This window comes from Thermobia domestica, chromosome 16 (assembly GCF_964235325.1).
Source record: "Thermobia domestica chromosome 16, izTheDome1.hap1.1, whole genome shotgun sequence".
Lineage (NCBI taxonomy): Eukaryota > Metazoa > Arthropoda > Insecta > Zygentoma > Lepismatidae > Thermobia > Thermobia domestica.
The window spans coordinates 29715525-29736596 of record NC_137469.1 but is presented as its reverse complement, the minus strand read 5'-3'; the positions used below and the strand labels follow the sequence as shown (position 1 = coordinate 29736596).

Below are 21072 nucleotides of genomic sequence, written 5' to 3'. Positions count from 1 at the left end.
TGTAACTTCTCTTTTCCTGAAGAAGTCGAATGTCCCAACAAATGTGTGGAATAACATTTTATTTTTACGACGAAAGAGGTTGTTTTTCCTTAAGTTTTGTTGAAACAAAAGGTTAATCATACTTTATGAAGTAAACATATAATATATATGTTAACAAAATTACATTTAAGGATCAAAAAGAATCTTTCACAAAAATATAAAATAATTACTTTGAGATCCTTAAAAGATATTTTGACTTTATCTTACAAAACATTACTTTTCATATCTATGTGGTGTGCTACAGAATTCTGATGAGCATAATCTGGGGAAGCACAGCACACATTACATACTTTTGAGATGTTACTTTGTAATTATTTTTCTGCATTGAATACAGTGTAACTTCTTTTGGAATTGATAATTATCAGTATGCACCAGAAGTGTTCATATAAAAAAATAATGCATCAAAATTAATATTACACTTCAATTCTTATTACTATCATATCTACCGATGAACAATAGCTAGCCGTGCATTTGTTTAATCAACATATAACGTGTCAAACGAGCATTGCCAACGATTGCGTGCAGCTTGCCCGATGAATCGTATGTTGAAAACTTCAAAGCAACTCTTCGTAATTAGCCCAATGAATCAAAAGTGGAAAAAACTTAACACAACAATTTCTCGCCATAGCATCAATGAATCGTGAATTTGGAAATCCAACACAAGGATTTCTTGCAGTTTATCCAACACAGCAGCCTGTCCAATAAATAATCTAATCCAATTCAATCCAATCTAATATATATTGAAAAACCTAATACAACAAACTCCTGTAATAGGTCTGCTGAATGATATGCTAAAAGTTTGACATAATAATGTCTCGTGATTGATCTAATAACATTCTGAGTGTTGATAATTAACAAATGATTTCCCAATAATGCCAATCAATATTTGCAGTTTACCCAGTAATATGTTGTCTAGGATAATCAACTTATTCCAAGGATTCTACGGAACATAACAGGACAGAATTGATAATCTGAATAGATCATCGATCAAGAATATTCAATTTATATAACAACTTATAAGAAATAAAGTGTAATAGGGATCATAGCCCAAGGCTGTCTAATAATAAACAAAAACCCACGTCTGGGTCCAAGAATAGAATAAGACTAAATATAGAATCAATTGCGAATCTTATAAAACTATTTCGCTATTAGTGAACAGTTGTGGTGCATCTCCATTTTTGAACTTCTGACTAGTTCTAAGTATTATTATTAATTTGATTTTATTAGTAAGCTATCATGCAAGCACATCTACTAGAGGAAACTAGATATATATTGACTTGACGAGTTTTACTTGACTTCCTTCCCATCAAAGCATTTTCATCTCGTTTATGTGGCTTCTGGTAGAATATATGTCTGCAATGTTAATTCAATAGACTTCTGATTGTGTTGTCACTTAGATAACGTCAGGTTGACAGCGAGCTCAATAGTTGGAAGTTTCGATTCATTATTGTTGTGTATGCACAGTAGACTGAATTGCTCAATAAGTAAGTAGTGATAGAATACTAAGATTCATCATAGTTCTAATTGTTTGTATTGTTCTGGGAAGGGGGATCAAGTCATCTCGTTAAGTCTAATAAGCAATAACTAAGCAAATTAAGCTAATTTTAAGTACTCTGAGCAATATTGAATTACAAAGTGTATAATATATTACTTGACAATATACAGTGACAAGTGACTTTCGTTACACACATATTTGCATCAGACACTAGGTGTTTTCTAATGAAATGGTTAGAAAAGAAAATAAGGTTATTCTAATTATTTAAGTACTTAAAATATTAAAAAAAAGGACAAGATCGGAATTAAAGTTGTGATTGCATTATATTGCAGAAGTTGTTATGCTGAAAATATTTTTTTCGATTTATGATGCGACACAAATATTTGGCTAATGTAAAAAATTAATTAATTACCAAAAATGTCAAAAGATGCCTCAATAATAGTCTACTCTTAGTTTTTAATTTTACTAATTGCTATAGGTATTAGAGATTTTAATTGAGTAAGAGAAAATTAGTCTATTTAGGAGCGCAACTAACAAACACCACTTGGAATATACTTTCAAATGTAAAGAGAATGATGACTTATTCAGTAAAACATAGGATATTATGAAATAAATACAGTCTCTAGCATTGCAATACAATTCATAAAATTTGCCATATATTTCGAAAGATTTCTTGATAACGTGAAAAGTCCAAAAGAATTTCATTTTTAACTATGCCTAAGCTTTGATAGCTTGTAATTGCATAAGCGATTTCAAGAGTGATTTTAAGCAAATAAAGATTTATCAATATGAAACTTAAAAATAGTGTAGTCTGTACAAAATAACGCAAGTTTCTCAATACGATGCAAGGACTTGCATAAAATTCAAGTTATTTCAGTATTTATTGAAAACGACCCCTTTTATCTAGCAAAAATATCTTGTACTAAACCAGATATCTAGATTTTCTCTTTTATTATGTTTCTGAGTCTTTTAATATGTTAGCATTTATGTTCCTGAGTAAGTAGTATTTATTAGAACTTAGATAATCTTGTTTAGATCTGTGTCATATGAAGACAATTAAGTCGAAGTATTCAATACATAACAATGTTTTCCTGAAAGCTTGGTCGAAGTACAGTCAAATGTTCCTTGGATTAAAATAAGAAGTTGCTATATGTATGCATGTCCGAAAATGGTTCATTTCGCAGATATGTGGCTCTGTAGAAAATGAACAATAAAACCGTAATTAGAAAAAAAATAGTAGGCCTTACATTTATTGATAGTTATGATAGATCTGTAAGAAAAGAATGTTCGAAGTGTTCTCTGTGTCTATGCAAGCAAGAATAATGTATCTTATTACTTACTAAATGTGTGCTTCAATTACGTTCGTGTTGAATTTGTGGTGATGAAACTTCAAGCGACTAAAACTTTTAAAATTTTACACGCACATATACACATCTGTTTTTTTTTTCTAAATTCTTTCCAATTTATGATTCAATAAACATTTAAAGGAAGAAGAGAAGTGTAATCAGGACGACTCAAGTATTTTAAACTTCATTTTTGAAAAGCATTCAAGGATTAGCAGATTTTATTGGCTGTCAATATATAAGAAAACAAGTCAACAAACAGGAGTTACATATTCAATTTCTGGTTCTAGTACCCGACACTGGAACAAGATACGCTTCAACCTTTAGATTCTCTACCTGAAGGCATCTAAAAACAACTAATCCAGAGGATTGTTGTTTCCTGTAAAGAAATTATAACCGATTGTAAACCTGCTAAAAGCATACAAGGAACTTCAAACAGGTGTTACACGTATGCTTTCTGGTATCCTCACTATAAATACTGTTTGACATTTCCTAAGAATTTGGAATGTAATAAAAAGTCAGTGCGTTAATGATATTTGTTTGCATAAAAATGATTTCAATTGGAACGTTTATCATAAGGAGCGTATAACGTTATTTTCATTATTCATGGCTTTACCATTCAAATTTTTAAGTCGTCAGCAATAAAATGAATAATTTTAAGTACAAGTTATACAGCATTTTTTTTTCCTTATTTTGTGATTACAACTTGTAAAGTTATCTATGTGTATACACTTTCGGTCCAAAAAAGATAAGAACATAAAAAGGTCAGTTTTTAGATCTTATGTTTGTGTCTATTACGACAGTGTATATATATAGGGTGTTTCAAAACAACACCGACGACCTTTTGTGAGGTGATTCCTGACACCAAGATGAGACAAAATGTATAGACCAACCTGGATGTTCAAATACTTCCTTTCGGAGCTATAGGTTGCCGAAAATATGAAAAAAAAAAAAAAAATGAACTTGTCTACGGCATATAATTTGAAATACTCACCAACTACTTCTATAAAATTGTTGCGGAAGTACCGCAGGATTGGGAAACTAGGTTATTTGCATACTAGTTTCTAAGTGAAGTCTGACCCGACTATGGTAGATCCCATAGTTTTAGAGTTATGGACCTTTAAAGTTCATTTTTTCATGTTTTCGACAGCCTATAACTCCGAATGGAAGTATTTGAGCACCCAGGTTAGTCTATACATTTTATCTTATCTTGGTGTCACGAATTATTTCCCAAACCTTATCGGTTTCGTTTTGAAACACCATGTATATATTTCTTTAGTATAGAGAAATTTGACAACGTAATGCTTACTATAATAATTTCACTCGCTATTATAATTTAATTAAAAGAAGTAAATGAAATGAATGAATGTATGATAGATGCCCAAAAAATCTTTTGTTCTTCCATTTTTTTTCCCTCCCATTTAGCGATAAAACGAACAATTTTACGGACAAGTATTCATACAGTACGTTCTTATTATTTTGAGACAAGGTACCGCAATACTGCCCAACATTTCAGGCCACTAAGTCTAGAAACGTAATCCTTAATGTGGTATTAAAACTATAGATGTTAAAGAAAAGGTCTTGTTGAAATGTAAAATAAGTGTAAATACAAGTATGGATTTTCATTTGTATTTATATTTTATAAAAGAGGTATACATTTTTTTAGTGAATAATAATTAAATTTTGCGGCTAATCTACTTTAGCTTCTATTATGCGCCTCTATGCCAAGTACGAGGAAAGCAACTTACCTTGACTTTCTGAGTGGGGGTCTCGTATTCTTGGTCCTTTTCTTCTTACTTTAGTATATTCTGGTTCTTTCTGCTGGAATCATGGAAAGTTATTAGTTATTTTTTGTGTTGGTGCAGAAAGATATATAACATGCATTGACCGTACAAGAAAGCATTGCAAATAAAATGGATTGCTAATTTAGCTCTGGCTATTAAGTAGTTGCGTTACGAGCAACTATAGAATATTGGAGAGGTTCACTACGGTGAAATATCTATATAACAGACACCAGTAGAACATTATTATTTATTGATAAATGAGCGATGTACAAATTTAAATCATTCTTAGTTCTTGCAGTAATTTTTATGCAGTATACAGACTAAGAACAAAATACTTTATTTATGCAATGAAATGAAATCTTTCAGTTTTACGTCCCACAAATATGCCGACTAGGTTAAAGAAGAAAGTGGTGATGAGAATTGAAGGCAATGTTGGAATGAATAAAGTGCGAGGAAACAGAAGAACATCAAGGAAACCCGCGGACACGGTGTTTGTCCACCACAAATTCCACTTGGGCGATCTGGGATCGAACCAGGACCCACGCACCAGAAGTGAATGCTCTACCACTGAGCCACCGTCTTTCACAAAATACTGTATTCAGTGTTCAAATTATGGAGCAGGGGAAAGTTGAAATATGGAAATACTACATTCTGTGAAGAAACAAAAGTATTCCTGTCTATTGGGTTTATATGCGCGTGTGCTGTTCAATACTTTATGTGTAGTAATTTTGTTTAAGTACATGACCTTCTCTGTAAAAACCTCTTAATGCGGGTATAATTTTACGAAAAGTAACAGCAATACAATAAAGCTATGCAAAATTATTACTAAATTACTGATTATGATCTTAGAACTCACCAAAATGGTTGACGGTTTATGAATTTCTTGAAGAAAATCTGTAATAATTGTCTGCAGTGTACATCCTTCGATCGTTAGTTTCTGTTCGAAATTTGCTGTACTGTGTCTATTGTATTGTGTCAAAGATAAATTTTCACATTTCAAAAAATGTTTTCAGTGGTAAATATGAATTTAGAATAATTTTTGTCCGTTATGAAGAGGTTGAGGGAAACAGAAGGTGTCCTTGTTCATTCTAAGAGCGTCCATAAAAGGTAGGGCTTTTTTACTGTAATAAGTCATATATTTTTGCTGGGGAGGAAGATATATAGGTATTGTGGAAGTGTACGTTAAGGGAGCTTTCACTGTACTTTCTTAACACACTCTATACTTATGAGGTTCCTATAGCAAAAAATACATACAAACTGTTCTGAAGTTAAATAATTATTAATTGACTATTTTTTTTGTGAATATTTAATAGATGTTTAAGAAACAAATGGTATTTTGATTTGTGACTACGTGGATCGTCACAAATATGTAATGTGGATTTGGGTGTTGTGTATATATAAATAGGTCACTTATTATTATGGATTTATTAGGAAGTAGATGGCGCCATCTTTTATTTTTATGGAGACATACGACCTTATTCTCCCTTCGCCCTTTTCCATCCTACCTTTTTGGTCTCAAAATCAGGTTTGTGTTGTAGTAAGAAAATATACTAGAAGATCTGGTACCAGCTGGTAAGGTAAAATGACGAGGTCCTCGTGATGTAAAATCCGGATTGTGATTGGTTGGTTTTGAACCCGGAATGGAAGCCATGGATCAACTTACGTAGATCGTCAGTTGGCCACTGTTCAAGGTACGTAGTGTTTGTTGGTAAAATTTGTTAAATTAAATTATTGTTTTTTTTGTGAAAATTGGTGTGAAATTTATCATCAGAAATTTCGTGAGTATACTCATAAATGTATTTGAAAAATGATAAATACTTCTGAATTGTCATATTTAATCACGGGCAAGGTAAAATATTGCTGATTGAAAAGTTAGATTACTGAAAAGACGAAACATAGTGGTTGGTGTAAGCCATGTTGGAATGGCGACTTTTTTTTTTATGTGTGCTAGGCTGTTTTTCCATCAGAAACAGTAAGATTGTTTATTTTTCTTATTACTATTAATATCCAACTGTTAATATTTTGTGTACTATTTGTTCTTTTTTTATTTTTTATTATTATTACTTTTTTTCTCTTTGTTATAATAAATTGTTTATCCTTGTTAAAATTGAAATAGTAGGTTTTGTCATTGCTAAATTAGCTTCCTTAAAACAACTGAGAATTTTTGCTTGCAATTTTTCGTAAATTAAAGGTGAGAGTTATACCTATACATATTCTGGGTGCGCTACGCGGCCTTTTAATACAGTGCCGGCGAAAGCTCTCCTCGCTTTTTTGTCAGGATTATTTCCCCGGTGGGCGGGTCTGTATTTTGAAGGTTAGAAGTGTGCTGTTCTTTCATTCTTTTCAAGTACGGATTTTCGCCCGGGGTGGTCATTCTGAAAAAGAAGGGGGATTAAGGGTGTTTTTCGTTACAGATTCTTAAAATAGTAGAAATCTACCATTTTGCTGTATTTATTTTTACAGTAATAGAAGGTAACTGAAAGGCGGCATCATATAATAATTTATACGTGAGTTCTCTTGATCTAATGGTACGAAATGCGTTGCATTTATTTATACAAAAGAAGAAATGGTGGCGAAGCGTGTCTGTGCTACAGTACATTCGATGGCTATAAGAAACTGTCATTCCAAAATAATGACAATGAGATCATTGGCAGACACTCTTCGAAATGCCCTTTGTGTCAACCTAGCCACTATCTCTCCGTTCTTCATTCAACGGTTAGAATTTTCCGCCGGTAAGTGTTTGACAGTAGTGTGGATTCCATAGATGAAATTTTTACTCAATCACTCAGGAGAGTTCAGATCTCGTAACTAATTAGTCTATTTTTTTTTTTTAGTGTCCTGATATATTGTTTTATTTACTTATTTACTGGATTTGTACAAACATTTCCTGAATCCATTTGACTTTTTCTCTCATCTGGATGTAGAAGGACGATGACTACTCTGTCAGTTGTGATTTTTTCTTTCTTTATTTTTTATTTTTGAGAGGAAACTAGTTTGAAGTTCCTAAATATCAGCTTCCAAGTGGATGTAATTGGCTTTTAGAATACTGTGTTACAGTACCCAACTATATACTTATTTTCTAAGATGTATATTACCAAATTCTAAATATAATTCTCAGTAAGGGGTTATGATAAAGTGAGTGTTGAGAATATGGAATGAAAGTTATTGATAAAAAAATATATTGTATTGAAGATCTTGAATTATCTTACAAATTTGTAAATCTATATTGCCTGGATATCTATATGTACATTTGACCACGCTTGTTATTTTAATATTATATGAAATACTTGTGTATCTGGCGATTAAACAATTCAATGGTGCATCAAAACATGCATTTTAACGCATTACTTTATATGGAAGAGAGCAAATATTGTTATTTATTTGGTGCGTCTTAGAGTATTACTTTTCTATGATATTTCGCAAATCTCACTGTTTCCTTGTTCATGTAGTCCAAATCTCTTTTTAAACCCTTAATTCATCTTTCTTCTTTTGCGTACCGTAATGCCTTAACACGCACCACACATGGTAACAATATTCATTCTGTTTTATATAATTCAATAATGGAGGGGAATCCACAGGGTCCAGACCCCCCCTGAAACTTTCTAACTCAACATACATTTGTACACTTTCTCAATGATTGATGTAGCATGAAAATTTGATCTTACTCTTTCCCTTATAAAAACATTCTAGCTCTATCATTTTTTTCTGAAAATATAGATGAAAGTATCTTACAATTACTTATCGTTAGAGTAACCCAAAAGCATAAAAAGCATAACAGCAATTTACACATATGGTTGGTACCTTGAACATGGTTGTGGTTCTTTAAGGGTTCAGAAGAAACTAATTTTAAAAACATAATAAAGCATAATTTTAGAAAATAAAGCATAAAGCATACAATATTTACAATACAAAAGCATTGAGAACAACAATGCAACAACGAAAAGCTTATTTTTATTTCTGTAAACTTTTCGGTGTAATCCTTTGATGTGGAGAAAAGAAAAAAGGAGAAGAAGAAAACTTCCGCCAGCAATGAACAATACACTAGAACTCCACACTATATTGTTTTGTGTACCTCTTGAACTTGAGCATCTTGTGTACTTTTTGGTGGCAATTTTTACTGTCCCTTTCTGTATGTATACACCTCTAAGGCGCACACACTAGTGATTAAAAAAAAAAACTGACTCGAGTAAAGCATCTCTTTACAGTACATTAAGTAGAAAGTTCATTAAATATGAAAGAAACTGGTTGCATAAAATATTAATAAAGAGATCAAAATATTTAGAATATTTAATGCATAGTAAATATTACACATTATATACGATTAATGTAAAACAATGATTGAAATTAATAATAAAGCATAATAAAGCATAATTTGAAAAAAAATAAAGCATAATTAAACAAACAAACAAAAAAAAATAAAGCATAATGTGGGTTACTGTACTTATTGTCTTTTCAGGTGCAGAATAATGGCCGTCCAATATTACATAGACGTAGTGGCCTGTACTGTAGTATCGGACCCCATCCCTCAAAGCTTAGACACCCCACAACAAACAGTTCTGGGTGCGGACCTGAGTCACTACTATTTCTCATCATCAGGTATATATATAATATTAATGTAGATATGTAACAAGTTAGGGAGTAGTGATTAACTGAATTTGTGCGTTACTTACATGTCGTAGTTTATAAGTTTCCAAAGCTGATAATTTTGGATCATGATAAACAAAGGAAGCTTGTACAGAATGATATGGACCACTATATACATTGCCACTGTAGGTACTCTCACTATATGGTGGTTTGGATAATTGAAACGTTGCATATGGACAAATGTCTTCTATATAATCTGAAAAATAAAAAAAATAATATTAATAAATTCATCTTGCTTTATTTAAAATTTAATTTAATTTGTTAAGGTTTTCATAATAATATACAGTTATGTATATAAATATGAGAAGTTATAGTACTTTACTTATTGAGAGTATGGAACACATTTTCAATAATAACATAATGGTTCACCTGTGATGTTTCTTCAATGTGTGTTTTTGGATCAAAAGATCCAATATATTTGAATAAAAAATTTTATTGTAGGCCTTATATCTGAAGAACTACATATAGTATAGCCAAACCCAAACTATCACTTAACTCAGTATGATATGCTTATTGCGTAGAAAATAGGAAAACTCGATAGAGAATTTACATTATAATTATATTTGTAATATACTGTTTATAGTGGATTTTGTAATAAAAGCCGGTAGTGGGAAAAACGATTCTGGACTGTAATTTTCTTTACCTATTTCTGCACAAGTAGAACTTTACTATATATAGATACATAGATACACACACACACACACACACACACACACACATATATATATATATATATATATATATATATAGATAGATAGATAGATAGATAGATAGATATAAACTTGTGTAACAGTTTCGGCTTTCATCAGACACGTTATCTGATGTCTGATGAAAAGGATGATACATTGTCGAACTGTTACACATTTTTTTTTTAAATATATTTAGTGTTTTGATCGGTGTGTAGTTTATTAATAAGCTGATAAATAATATGAGCGTGAACTAGTGATTCATTAATAACAATTTCGTGTATACACAGTTTCCAGTTTTGTCGAAACACTTATTATTATTATTATTATTATTATTATTATTATTATTATTATTATTATTATTATTATTATTATTATTATTATTATTATTATTATTTAACTTAAGAATAATCCTTATTCTTCGGGGTGAAATTGGCCAAGAATAAGGGAAAAAATTCTACCCCAACTTGAAATAATATGCTTCATATACTTTTACTTGCACATTTCTAATGTATTTTTATTAACCAATTTTACAAAATGAACTTTTCTCAATAACATGGCATACTTCACACAAGAAACGGTGTTAATTATTTGTTGATTTGAGAACCACTTTTTTATTTATTTTTTTAAGGGAGATTCAAGAAAAACTCAATACTTCTTGGAAAACTTTATTTTTCTTTCTGCAGAATAGTGAGTACTTTTTTTATTCATTTTTCTTCAGCTCCTAATAGTAGAAAACTTAGTAATATTCACAGCCAATTGGTCATATATTTTTCTTTCTTTTTTTTCTCATGTTATCTTGAAAGAAAAATATAATACCAGTTAAGCGAATTATAAAAGAAATTTTATGGAATACTCCGCCTTAAGTATTTCAAAGATCAAAATATTATCAGCAATATTATCCAATACACCAAAATATAAAAATAGTTTCTAGTCTTTTGGAAAACTTACCAGTAGATTCCGTTTTGTAACTGTTTGTATCGACACTAACCGCCTGTTGTGCTACTCGAACTGCCAAATACTGTTGATCCCGGTTTTGTTGGTTCTGCATTTGCGCTACTGATGGTGATTCTCCCATTTGTGGAGCTTCGTCAGTCTGTAATTCTGTGTAAAAGCAAACAAGATTTTTATCATTCATGCATTCATCCGTATTAAAGTATCCACATTATATTCAAGAAAGATTTAAAATTACAAGCCACAACCTCAAGAGTTCTACACAAATTCAGATACTTTGCAAAGCATGCATTTATTTCATTGCTGAAGATAGGAAGAAGTGATATAGGAATGAAGAAAGTATTATAATTGCTATAGTACATATTCCTTCCTAAACATAGACAAAGCTATAATTTTCAATGTATAGTCTTGTTCAGTAAAAGATGGCCACTCACTTCTCTTTAGAATACAATATTCTCGGAATCACTCATAGGAAATATTAATACTTTGGCTTCATGTAACTAGTGTTACTGGTTCTTCGCGCGTACATACAACTTCTATGCCATCTTTGGTGAAATACTATGTACAAATTTTCTTTTCGTATCTTTCTTATTTGTGTTATTTGGTTAGCCACGGAACATGCCATGTACTGGCATATGAAATTAAAGGTAAAACTGTTAATGCTAGCGTCCTAAATAAAGAAATGTTCTTAAGTTATATAATTAACAGCAAATCCTTACGAATCAGATAGTATGCGATCTTACAAACAGATGTAGAGAGAATGTATACAAAATGGTATTTAATGAAGGGAAATTCTTTTGTCTCCATTTAATTAACCCTTTCATTTAATACAATTTTATACGCATATAATACATATCCGATACTTTACTACCGCATTAAAATTTACCATGTTACAAGAAAAAAGACTGACTCCGTATCCAGTGGTGTTATTCTGATTTTTTAACTATATATATATATATATATATATATATATATATATATATATATATATAGAGAGAGAGAGAGAGAGAGAGAGAGAGAGTAGAGTAGAATAGAATAGATGAATAAGTAGATAGATAGATATAACTCTTAGTAAACAACCATACAAGGTAGACAAAAGCAATTTCTTTAGTGGATACCACAAATGATAAGTAGAGACCTACACATCATCCTAATACAAGGTGGTGTGACAAAATTAGGTAGCATTACGAATATCTTAGAAACGATATATGTTGTCAAAAAAGCATTGGAAAAACCTTAATCCAGTAATGGATCGACAATTATTGATAATGGTATGTATGCGTTTCAAATATAAGTAACTTCACCACTAGTCATAGGATCCTAATATTCATTCTTGATATCTGAGCATTTTAGATTAAGAAATAAACGCTTATGCCTTGCTCTGAGAGATCATACATTTAACCCTGTAGCTCTAAGAATTTCTAGAAACAAAGATAGTTAAACTAAAGTTTACTGTTCCTGGGTATAACTGGGTAAAATTTACTTTTATGTTTGAGTATAACAAACGGTTCTCCGAACTGGAAATATTTTAACAACCAGTTCTAGTGAACCGATGCGAAACCAGCTGAATAGACCACTGTCCGTATCACAATAAAAGATAAATGAATGGAAACCAACAAAAATTGATATGAAATGCAGAACAAAACAATTTTTCCATTATGTTGTTGTAAGAAAGAAAGAAAACATACTGAACGCTTTTTCTATGGTAATATCTACAGAGAGTTGACTAGCAGAGGATGCACAATTTATTAGCAAAAACTTTAAAAAAAAAAAAGAGAGAGATTCCCTCCTTTAGCATTTCGTTGAAAAGAAAATTTTGCTTTGTAAAAATGAAACTAATAAGACTTAACTTACCAGCTACATAAAAGTACGAGAGAATAGATCTCCAAAAGAGAATAGGAGAACGCTAACTTTGTAAAAAAGAATTTAGAATGTGATGATCCACTTTCAGGGACGTCATTTAGGGAGGCAGGAGGGGGTAATTTCCCCCCCCCCAAGAGTTTGAGGATTGCTTATATTGTCTACTAATATACTAGTACAAAATGCGAAAGTCTTATGTCGGGGGTGCTCTTGCCCCCACCCTTCCCAAGCGAAATCCGAAATGACTACGTTTATACAATTGTGCTTAAAAGTCCTTGTGGAAAAATAGTTCGAGCACGTAGGATAACAGACATATGACATATGTCTGATATGACAAATGGTTAAAAATATTATCTTCTTCTTTCTCATCTCAACCGTAGGTTGGTGGGCAACACGGAAATTTTAAAATTTTCCTCTGCCTTGGAAGAGCTGTTTTATGCTTTGATAAGGCCTCTTCTTCGTAACTGCATCTAGATATTCTATCCTTGGTCTTCCTCTTCCTGGTTTTCCTTCTGCCTTTCCCTCTATCAGCACAGTGATCCATCCGGAATGCCGAATAAGATGACCAATCATGCTGTTTCTTCTTTTTCCTATTATCTTCATGATCTGTGGTCCTTCATTAACTTCCTTTAGTACGTATTCATTCCTTTCCTTTCGGTCCATGATATGCGCAGCATTCTGCGCCAACACCACATTTCAAATGCTTCGAGTTTAGATACTTAAGCGCCACGCTCCATACCAAAATCATTTTCACATTTCTTGAAGTTAGTAGTCCTCTTTTCCTATTGAATGCTTGTTTAGCTTGCGCTATTCTGAAACTTACGTCTTTTTCACTTCTTCCGTCTGAGGATATTAGACTTCCTAAATAGGGAAACGTCTTAACATCTTCGATATTCTCTCCCTCTAGCCATACGTTTTGCACTTCCTGTTCTACTCTTCCTCACTTTATCACTTTGTGTAATATGTTGTAAAATGTAATTATTTGAAAATGCGTCAAACCACCCAGGGAAATAAGTTCTCCCTCGGAAGAAAGTTATTTCTATCATGTCACTCACATATAAATTTTCACAACAGTGAATATTCCTTTTATTTATTTATTTATTTACAGTGAATATTCCTTTTATTTATTTATTTGTGAACAACAACACAACAGGCAAAGTCCAATTATAGTATTGGTACATTACAAAATAAACTTACAATAATTTTCTTGAACCTATTATAGTTCATATTACATATATCAATTTCGTTGTGTTCAATACATAATTTGTTATAAGAAGAGCATATTCTCCAGATTGGTGACTTCAATAAAACGTTGGTCCTTGCCTTTTTGCTCTTCTCCCTCTTTCTTCTGTGATTAGGAAACAAAAATACTTCTGATTAGGAAATAGCAAGAAATGCGGAAACCTACAAGAGTTTCTTGTACCATATTGTAGTCTCTATTGTATGGAACAGGGCCATATTGAAATATTGATACCACTTTTATCAACAAGCTCCTTCGTGGCTAAGCGGTTAGCGTACGCGCCTTTAGTGTGTGAAACTTGGATTCGATTCCCGGCTGGAGCTCATGTGGTTCGCATTACACGTTAGTTGGAAGGTCCACGTCTCATATAAACTTGCTACTGAATGGGACGTTAAACTCAAAATCAACTCAACCACTTTTATCAGTATCCACTGTAATATCACATTCCGGAAGTTATTAGATGTTAAATTAATTTTCCACCAGCGGGTATTTTAAGGTTAGTGTAAAGGGACAAGTTTTGCCGATGGATGTCGCTACAGTCTTCGTATCTCTCCCATGTATTTTTTACCTTTCACGAAAATTTACAATTTCTCTTACAAATTTCAACCTAGAGACTTCAAATTTTTAGAGAAGGAACTTCATAATCTATTAAAGGGAACAATCCGTGCGGATTTTTTTTATTTAGAATTTTCTTCACAGTTGAAACAGTTCCATTGTTAAAGGTTTGGGTATCCATTTCAACAATCAAGCCATTTCAGCAATGAAGAAAATTCTAAATAAAAAATAGGCACAGATTGTTTCCTTTAATAGGTTATGAAGTTCCTTCTCTAAAAATTTGAAGTCTCTAGGTTGAAATTTGTAAGAGAAATTGTAAATTTTCGTGAAAGGTAAAAAATACATGGGAAAGATACGAAGACTGTAGCGACATCTATCGGCAAAACTTGTCCCTTTAAACCAACCTTAAAATAAGTTCCGAGAAATCTTATTATACTTACTTCTTCTTCTGAGGAAGGAAACTAGTAGTAATAATCCTAATACAAAGGCAATGGCCAGACTTATTGGTATTATGATCTTGAGATTCCTATAAAAAGGCACATCAGCAATAGGTACGGGTTCCAACAATTCTGGAGGAACAGTTGCTGCAACGTAACAAAGAAAGAAGTGTTAACCAATTACTTCATTATAAGTCGAGCTTATTAAAATTTAGAATACGCCTTAAGACAGCTTCAAGATCCAATAACCTATCTGATTAGAAACTTCGCCTACTGTAGTTAAAAGAAAATGTGTCTTGAAATTTATATATCATTCGGCTTATGTGAAATCAGGTTATAAATTCATAGCCAGGGCCGTGCCGTGGAAAATCAGCGCCCGGGGCGAGAGTATACGACGGCGCCCCCATACATATATTTCAAGCAATTTTTCCTATCTTTTTCCTTTTTTCTCCCGAATTTTTCGTTCCCCTTACTTCGGTGCCCCAGGCCGTCGCCCCGATCGCCCCCCCCCCACGGCACGGCTCTGTTCATAGATAATAAAGATCTGTCAACAAGAATTTTAGGAACGATCCAAAAGATGGATCAAAAGATTACGATCTTCACCAAGAATTTTAGGAATGATAAAAAAAAAAGTGGATCAAAAGATTGCGATCTTGGTTAGTAATTAATTTTTGGATCAGGGGCCACAAAATTTTTGAACGGTCCCTAACTTGAGTTTTCGTATTTTTTGCGGAATAAGCACATCATACTGAGTTAAGTGAAATTTTGGGTTTGGCTACATTATATGTAGTTCTCCAGAAATAAGGCTTACAAGAAAAGTTTTTGTTGAAATATATTGTACTTTTTCGGCCAATTTGATCAGGTGCCACAACATTTTTGAACGGACCTTAAATCAAGTTTTTTCTTTTTTCTTTCTTTTTTTTTTTTTTTTTTTTTTTTTTTTTTTTTTTAACGGAATAAGCACATCATACTGAGTTAAACGAAATTTTGGGTTTGGTTACACTACATGTAGTTCTCCAAATGTACAAGTAAATTTTTGTCTGAAAAATATTGGATTGTTTGGATCAGGGACCACCAAATTTTTAAACGGCTCCTAAATCGAGTTTTCGTAATTTTATGAAATAAGTACATCATACTGAGTTAAGTGATATTTTGGGTTTGGCTACATTATATGTAGTTCTCCAGATACAAGTCCTACAAGAAAATTTTTGCCTGAAATATATTGGAACTTTTGATCCAAAAATAAGGACTTCTTTATAAATTATGGACAATGAATTTATAACCTAATTTCATTGTGCTAAAAATAAGAACTTATATTTTTAAAGAAATCTTAACTTGTATGAAATGATCTGAATATACTTTTTAGGAGAATCAGCTAAGGCCTGCGATAAATTTTACAAAGGACAATAGTAGTTAGTTCAATAAATTTTCCTTACTAAGTCACTCTAGATATAAAAATGAAATTCTTAAGTTTTACGTCCCATGATTATGCCCCATAAGCTAAAAAAGATAGATGGATTGGTTAACGCATTTTTCAATTATAGTATTAAAACATTAGGAAAATTGGTCTCTTGTTAAGCACAAATTTGATTATATATTTGATGTTTCAAAATTTAAATTTCTGCTTTGATAATTAAAGGCTGGAAACTGTTGTTTTCTTCAAAAAGTGATTATCGAGTTTTGAAAAAAACATTCCTCCATTCCCTATTTTAAAGTTTTTATTTCTATTTAAGTAATGCATATATTGTAATGAACTTTATGTCATTTTAATGTCTAAACCACGTCATTTATTATTTTCTTTCAGTTCCTTCAGATCCATAGAGATTGCTGGTCGATTAACCAGTTAGGAGAGAGCTAAAATTGCAGTAAGAGATGAGGTGCCAGTCTGTGACTCAAGTGCAACGGTCACGTAGAGCTCAACATGGCAGATATACCGTGCACGATGCAAAAACAGTAAAAAAAAAAAAAAAAAAAAATCACAGAAAATTAGTGGCTACCGGTAGTATCGCAGATATTAAGAAATGTGGTAAACCTTCTACTGCAAGATCTGTGATGAAAGTGAATGTAGTTAAAGACATGTTTCAGCTCTGCCCTTCGAAATCTACAAGGTAGGCTGCAAGAGATAGTCATTTAACACGTTATGCTGTGCATATTATTCTCCACAAAGATTTACATTTATTACATCCAATAATTGTAGCGGAATGATTCTGACAGGTGTATTGAATAATGTGATTGTAGCACGAAGATTATCTGAAGCTGTTTCGAAATATTATTTGAAGTGATAGAGCTGTGTTCCATCTAAAGGGTTTCTATAATCTATGCAATATCCTTATTGAGACGATATTGATCCCAAAGAGACAGCTAGAAGAGTGGAAACAGTGTAGTGTGGTTCATGTCTTCTCGTATTGTTGGATTTTATCTGTTGAGAGACATAGTGAATGCTGAACGTTAATTGGACGGGTTAGTGAATTTTGTGTGGCCCTACTCTTTTTGAATGAGATCACTCACATGAACTGTTGTTTATTTAAGATGTGATCTCCCGCATTTTGGTTTGAATGTTATGAACTGGCTCGATAAGCACTTTACAGGACGTTGGATAGGAGGTGGGGCTCCACATAATGACCAGGAAGAAGTTCAGACCTGATCCTGTTATTTATTTTTGTCAGAACGGGCCAAGGAAGAAATGTATTGCAGCACACCACAATGAATCTGAAAATAAGATTTGTCAGGTCATAAATGGCGTTTCTGCTGAGTTGTTGGTGAAGGGCACAGAAGACATACTTATCAGCTTAAGAAAATGTGTAGCAAATACTATATCATACATTGAGTTGTAACTCTGGAAGAAGTAATGGGATACAATAGATCAAAGATGAGGAAAAATTGTAAGGTTGTATTTTCAACAGTTTAGGATATATAAATATTTTAAATAGGGAGATACTTTTCGTCCACTTATAGTATTTACAAATCTTAACCTAGAAGAAGGGTAATGACTTTTAATATCGCGTCCGTGATAGTTATTTGCCTATCATTTTCATACTTATCTATTTCATCATAAAAAAGAAGATACTTACCTCCTTCAGGTGTAAGGGTAACAAAATCGTATCTTGCTACGGTGGAACCAGCGTTATTATGGGCAGTAACTTTTATTTCGTATTTAGTAGCTGGTATAAGATCCAATATACTATAAGGTTTTTCTGTTAGTTTAACATTGTTCCCTACGAGTGTCCAATCCGAAGCAGTATCTTCTTTGTAATCGATAACAAAATACAAAATTTTGCATCCACCATCTGCCCAAGTATCTAACCAGAGTGTAACAACAGTGGAGTTAACTGTCAATAAATGTGAACCCTTTGGCGCAATGGGTACTAAAAGAAAAAAAAACATTTATTTGTGATTTAATTATATAGAGCAAAGTATTTTCGACTATCTAGTTTTAAATTGGCAACAATGCACAACAACAAGCATTGTTGGAAGGGTGTATTTATTAAAATCCAAAAATTCTTGGTAGTCATTGTCCTATCATGATGATATTATTCTCAAATCTCGTATGTTGTTTGCCATACCTGGTATAGTTAGACTTAATGCAGGATTACTAACACATTTACTGAATTGGGAAATACTATAAGTAATTCTCACACGTGAGAATATACAAAGTAACCATTTAGGTTAAACTCTTACTTGGCCGAGGACCGAACCAAGGACCCCACACAACAGAGGTAAAAGCGCTCTTCCACTGAGCCTCCCTACTCCCTAAAGATGAGGTAAAGTATGGTACGGTTGTTATAAGATTTAGTTAATCTATATTTGGCCTTATATATCAATAATAAGCTTAAGCATTTGCTTCTGAAACAAAAATAAAGGGAATCTACGTATATTTCAGAAAGAAGAATCCTTCTGAACTTCCAAATTACCCATCAAAGAAGGCGAAATAACTCACTGAATATAATCGGAATTTGGCTTTTGCTTTAGATTCTTTTAGATATATTTTTCCGCTTGAGACATTTTTGAGCCATGAACAGAACAGCCTAATGGCAAAAATACAGTTCCTTATCAGATAAAAATAAACACATATTGCATACAATGTAACCTACCTACTGAAACAACAAAAGATAATGATAAAAATAAAATAGTATCGGATTAATAATTCCATGTCAAATTAATGCCAAATATTTTAGTTTCAAAATAGGTACATCGTCAAAAATAATACAAATAATATTTGTCGAACTCTAAAATTTGTTTCTGTACTGATAAAAATAAATTAAACTAAATTAAAAGAAGTGGTCATTCTTCTTAAAATTACAGATTTTGGGTTCAAAAGAACTAATGTTGATCCATTTCTCGTATTATACATTGTAACTATTATACCTATATTATACAGGCAATATTCACTATGATATCTATTGTCTATTATTTTCTTAATAGCATCTCTTTCAATAAGTTTTCTCCTGTCACGTAATGCCTGTAATCCCCGAAATTGATTCCAGTATTCATAACTACGTGAGTAGCAATCTCTGTTCATTTTATGACATAGTAACCTAATAAAACATTTTTGGGCTGACTCAATTTTGTTTGCCACTGTTATACCTATACTTTTCTGAATAACTACACCAAACTCTAGTCTTGATCTTGCAAGCATCTGGTATAAATATACATATGAACTGACATTTTTTAGACTCAGGCCATTGTTTGAAAATAAACCCTATTATTCTTCTAGTCTTTTGGATTGTATTATTTATATGGTAAGTAAATTTCATATTTCTATCAGACACTATACCCAAATCTTTAATCTGTTCGGCTGTATTCAATGTTACTACATTAACTACGTATTGGCTCACGTAGTATTGGGTATAGTGTTTGGTAGAAATATGAAATTCAGATACTGTTAGTATATGATATACATTTAGTTTTCTCACAATTTATTATCAATAAGTTATTTTTACACCATGTACTAACAGTATCTAGATCTTCCTGTAGTAAGTAGTTATCACACTCACTATTTACTATTCTAAATAATTTTAAATCATCGGCATATAATAAAATACTTGAGTACCGGTATTTAATTTTCTCAGGCAGATCATTAAGAAATATGAAAAAAAAGAAGAGATTCCAAGGGAGATGCCTTCTTTATACAATAATAATAATAATAATAATAATAATAATAATAATAATAATAATAATAATAATAATAATAATAATAATAATAATAATAATAATAATAATAAACAAAGCATAATTTTTCGACAAATTAAAGGATAAAAGGGACTGTTTTCATATTTATTTTTCAAGCATGAGCATAAGTGATAGCAAACAGAGAGCGTTTTCTCAAACTCAAAACAGCAATTTTTAATTTTCTGTCTTATAGAGAAGAAAATAATAATGATAAGATCAACTTTTACAGAAGTTATCTTTACCTGTTCCAGTGGTGTGAGCACTAATAATATCACTTGGAAGACCAGTTCCTATTTTATTATAGGCTGTAACATAGAGCTGATAACGGGTGCCACATAATAAATTTTTTAACACATACGATTCTACTTCATGGTCAATTTGTCGCTCCTCCCAATCTCCAAATTCTCGTTTAAAGTTTATTATGTAACCTATAAAAAAAGAATAAATTCGTAAATATATATACATTAAGCATTTATTCTATAGTAGAAACACATTATATCGCGGGTGTTGGGGGACACACTTACCGCAATGTAATGAAACTTGGTGTTGTATGGTAGTTAGAAGAAATTTTTATTGTTTCATTAACGTAACTTCTATTTTAAAGGAACCATTTATGCAGGCAGCAATAATAATCATTTGTTATTGTACAACTATATAAAAGTTAAAGAACAATACTTTACATTATTTTTATATTATATATTTTATATATATTACTGTCTAAGTATTGTGAATTGTCTACGACCCTTACATCTTCATACAAACAGGCATTTAAAAATGTTTTGTGATTTGTCTGTGATGGGAAAACAAACAGACGTTATTTCATTTTTATTTACTTAGAATAATTGAGAGTAATATCAATGATTTAA

The 21072-nt window shown here is 31.8% G+C and overlaps 1 protein-coding gene across 9 annotated transcripts in view; it reads right to left on the bottom strand.

Annotated features, from left to right (window-relative positions):
- The window catches only part of Dscam4 (Down syndrome cell adhesion molecule 4), a 751808-nt gene that overhangs the window by 10792 nt on the left and 719944 nt on the right, over positions 1-21072 (bottom strand). For 7 of the 9 annotated variants that reach the window (XM_081742222.1, XM_081742212.1, XM_081742216.1 and 4 more), the window contains exons 30-35: positions 20449-20634; positions 18109-18402; positions 15041-15184; positions 10943-11095; positions 9332-9501; positions 4626-4698 (exon numbers count right to left, since the gene is read on the bottom strand). In XM_081742222.1, coding sequence (XP_081598348.1) covers positions 4626-4698; positions 9332-9501; positions 10943-11095; positions 15041-15184; positions 18109-18402; positions 20449-20634 — 1020 coding nt within the window. The remainder of the gene's footprint in view (positions 1-4625; positions 4699-9331; positions 9502-10942; positions 11096-15040; positions 15185-18108; positions 18403-20448; positions 20635-21072) is intronic. The other 2 variants (XM_081742215.1, XM_081742219.1) reach the window with 1 other exon arrangement.